Source organism: Arachis ipaensis, chromosome B4, assembly GCF_059453495.1.
Source record: "Arachis ipaensis isolate K30076 ecotype BB chromosome B4, ASM5945349v1, whole genome shotgun sequence".
NCBI classification, from domain to species: Eukaryota; Viridiplantae; Streptophyta; class Magnoliopsida; order Fabales; family Fabaceae; genus Arachis; species Arachis ipaensis.
The window spans coordinates 6,906,719-6,911,003 of NC_142439.1; the positions used below are offsets into that span (position 1 = coordinate 6,906,719).

The 4,285-nt window shown below is 38.0% G+C and overlaps 1 protein-coding gene across 1 annotated transcript; it reads left to right on the forward strand.

Annotated features, from left to right (window-relative positions):
- Positions 1 to 269: 269 nt before the first annotated feature.
- On the forward strand, positions 270 to 1,779 carry LOC107638663 (RING/U-box superfamily protein). The gene has a single exon (XM_016342019.3). It carries the CDS (start codon positions 744 to 746, stop codon positions 1,443 to 1,445), a length of 702 nt encoding a protein of 233 aa, XP_016197505.1. The 5' UTR covers positions 270 to 743; the 3' UTR covers positions 1,446 to 1,779.
- The last annotated feature ends 2,506 nt before the right edge of the window (positions 1,780 to 4,285 follow it).

A 4,285-nucleotide genomic window follows, 5' to 3' on the forward strand; every position in this document is an offset into this window, starting at 1 on the left:
CAAAAGTGTAAGCAATAGAAGTAAGATATAAACCTAATGAGTGACACCAGCGGAAGAGCCATTTGGCCAACCCTTGATTGTCGTGCCGGCTTTAACGGCTTTTGAGTTTGACCTGTCTCTAAGGCCGGCACACACAACCGCAGCAACCAGCAACTCTGCATAAAGCCATTAATTATGTTTTTAAAAAATGAACAACCAACACAACACATGATTTCACTATTTCAGTGTGGTAAAGATGTGAAAATTCATCTCTACTCTTATAGTTAAAAATGTATCAAGTCAAAGATGTTTGTATTTCTATTTTGAAATAGTCTACCAATACAATAATATAATTATGCTTCATTTTGAATTCATAATTGCTAATCTCTTCCTACAAGAAGAGTTAAAATAATATGGTGCGTCCAGCCGTGCACTCACTCAAAGTCTCAAACTCCAAGACTTTTTCATAAATAACAAAAATTAAAAGAAGTAAAGAAACCCGTTCCTCATTTCTTCTATTTTGTCCTCCTCTACTCTAATCTCGTTTACTTCATTTCACTTCTGAAATCGCGCACGCTTTTTCTCTTCTTCTTTTCCACTCACTGATTCACAATTTTAAATGCTCGCTTGAATTTCAAGCTCCTCACGAGAACCCTGTGTCTATTGAACTCGATCAACAAACTACTCTTCTTCAAATGCCTCCTTCAAGAACGCTTTCTTTCTTCTTCTTGTAGCCTCCTACCCCTTGCCAGCCGCGTCCAATAATGAGTCAACTCGGCGATATTCTTCAGACGGAGCCAAGGACGATTCTCGGATTGTTGACGGAGCAAATGGACGCCGCCGCCGATGGACCGCCGCGCACCAGGACCAGGCGCACCTTCAAGGACCGTTTAGGATTCATCGGCATCGGCTGTTGCGGTGCCACGTGGCGATTCCGTTCTGAGTCCATAACGGTCAGGCACGAAGACCAAGAACAACAGCAACAGCCACAGCAACAGCATCAACAGCACCAACCGCTTCTTCTTGAATCGAATCAGGCTCGAGATCCGAACCGTTTTGGACCTGACTGCGTGTCTCCGACTCCTGCCAGTTCCGGTATGAACCTTGCGGCGGCGTTAGCGGCTGAGCGGCAGCTCCGGGGGCCGCCGCAGGAGGCGGAGGGAGGTGAGAGAAGAGGTGTGCCGTGGAGGGTGTCGCTGATGAGGCTGCTGGAGGAGACCGACGGCGGCGATGCAGAGGTTAGTTCGGCGGCGAAGACATCGGATGAAGATAAGATAAGTGGAAGTGGTGGTGGTGGTGTGGGAAATGATTGGGTGTGCTGCGTGTGCATGGGGAGGAAGAAAGGCGCGGCGTTCATACCATGTGGTCACACTTTTTGCAGGGTTTGTTCAAGGGAGCTGTGGCTCAACCGAGGCTCTTGTCCCCTTTGCAATCGTTCCATTCTCGAGATTCTCGACATTTTCTGAAAAAGATAAAGATAATCATCTTGTTTCATATTTCATCATTCACCATACTCTATACTAGTTTCTTCTTTCATCACAATTATTAGCTTCTTCTTTTTCTTTTTCTTTTTCTTTTACTTCTTAATTAATTGTAACTGGTAAACCATTTGATACTTCACGTGTAATACGGCTACTGCTATATGAGCCTCTCTTCATGTGTAATGCGTTGCCTCTCAAATTGTTTTTTCTCTTCTTTCTGTATATACTATATCCACTGTGACAGCAAACTTGATGTGGCTCCACACAATTTAATTAGTTTTCTTGTATTTTTGTAAAAATAAAATAGTATTTCAGTCAATTGTTTCCAAATCAAACTGTTACATTATGTATACTTTATTGAATGCTACTACTATGCTACAAAAGTATTTAATTCAAGGGAAAATAATGATGCCTCAATTATTGGGATCATTCTATATATGAAAGGTCATGCTAGGGGAAACTAATTTTGTAACATAGTGGAAAAATAAGAATGAGAAGGTGACTAATTTATTTAATTATTATTACTGTACTAACCCTTTTCAACGTCTGAATATTAAAAATGCAATTTGTTTTCGAAATTCTGTTTATATGCCATGGTTGGTGCAGAAAATGTGTTGATGGCAGATACAAGTGATGTTGATGATTCGGAAATAAAACGTGTCGTTATGTTACAAATGTCAACATTTGTAGCAATTGGCATAGTATTCTGAACACAATAGTCAACAAAAACGTGGATCGCGTAGCATCGGTAGAAGGAGAAGACGTCAGAGTTAGTTGTTTTGGCCTTTTGGGGTGAGTTTTAGCATGAGCCTCACATAACAGCTTATATAGATAATTCTTAAAATATGGGGTCATTGCCTAAATAATGGAAATGCTATAGGTGTAAGGTTTAAATCATATTAGTTAAATTTTTGGTCGTCGAGATATATATATGCATGAACAATAGTAAATTTGTTTCTCAAAATATAGTTCGCCCATTTAAAGATCTGTTGTTGACCAATGGATTGCTACATGTAATAAATGAGATTCAAATTCCCGATACTTACTTAAACGGACGAGTGAGCTGACTACTCAATCAACCTAAGATGGTTAATAATTTATCTTATTGTTCTAAAAATCGGTTCAAATCGACCGGTCGAACTGTAAACAAATGAAAAATACGGTTCGAACAAAAGATACCATCGGAAGTTTGAAAAACAAGTGTTGAATCGTCGAACCGGCCGAAAATAGGTCGACACTGAACTATAAACTAGCCGATTTTTTGAATTTTTTCAAAAATGGCGTCGTTTTCATTGTGAAATCCTAACCATTACCCAACCCTCTACTCCACAGTCCACAAACACGCAGCTCCCAATCCCAACTCTCCCTCGAACTTTTTCAGTTCTCCTTCCTCTCATTATCATCGAAGTCACCGGCGCAACTTCCGTCCAACCAATGTTGTTGGAGCTTCGAAAATTGAAACCACAGTCACCGGTCTAGCCTCCACCAGCTATGTTCCACCGCGTCAACCACTGCCTTACCAACCACTGTCCCCGCCAACTCTGATGTGTTCTAGCTTTTAGCCCTAGGTATGCGTGTTGGTTGCTGCTCGTCATCCGTGGTTGTTCTGCTCGATTCTGCCTCTCAGTCTTACTCGATTCTCGTCTCAGTCACACTGCTGGCAATGCCTGGCATCTCGTGGTTCGCCTGTCTCGTCGCCAGCAGCAGAAGCAACTCGTGGGGTTGTCTCTTGTTTTGTCGCCTTCCGTGGGGTGGTTGCCGACTCACCGTCGACCGTTGGTGAGTCCCTGCACCGTCACTTCCAATTCTCTCTTTTCCGAACTTTCCTTCTCTCTGTATTTTTGCATGTTACTGAATTGCTAATCAATAAATTTGTCTTATTGCTGTAAATTGGACTATAACTAGATTTTGTTAAATTTGTAGTTTCTTGAATTTACATTGCCTATATTATTGATTCGCTGTTCTTTCGGTACTTTTTTTATTGTTAATCATTGTGATGAATTTTGTTAAAACCGAGTTGAAAACTGTTAATCTTTCTTCATTTTTCATTGTTCTAACTTCTGTTATTATTAAACAACTTGCAAACTTAGAAGAAGCAATTTAGTATTATGGTTGATTTGAATTTGTTGAGGAAGATTCAAAATTTATTGTCCCTTTCTTGGGTTGAATAAATTTTGTTAAAATTAAAAGATTGTATCTGAGCAATTGCAACATGTATTATTATTATTATTACACACAGCAATTAATTCAACATTGTCATTACATTCTGATGAATGTATCTTTGTTGTAAAGAAGAAACATTGTCTAGCTTTTAACATTGTCATTCTTAGTTAGTTAATTATGTTTAGATTGTGACTGTGTTGATGATTTATTGATTTGCTACAGATAATAGTATCAATCAAAAATATTTGCTGATAATAATATATTTGTGGATAATAATTTGGTTGCTAATTCTCTTGTTTTGAATAATCCTACAAATTCTAATTCTCCTAATTCTAACCGTAGTCAGTCACAAGTTTTATGTTATTTTGAATAATTTGTCATTTCATATTTGAATATTTTTGTTGTTATTTAATTTTTGAATTTGTACTTTTATAAGAATATAAGACTTTGGTTGATGATATTTCATGTAATGCTTTAAATTTAGAAGATATTTTAAGGTTTATGTTAGACTATAATTATGTTTTATGATGTTTATTTATAATTTATTTATTATTTTATTATAAAAAAAATTTTTGGTTGAACTACAGTTTGATCAGTTGACCCAATAAACCAATAAACCAATAAACTAATAAACTAGTTAGTGACTAGACTGGTTTGATGAT

Excerpts from the sequence above, each read along its gene's own strand:
- LOC107638663 (XM_016342019.3), top strand. The coding sequence starts at position 744 with ATGAGTCAACTCGGCGATATTCTTCAGACGGAGCCAAGGACGATTCTC.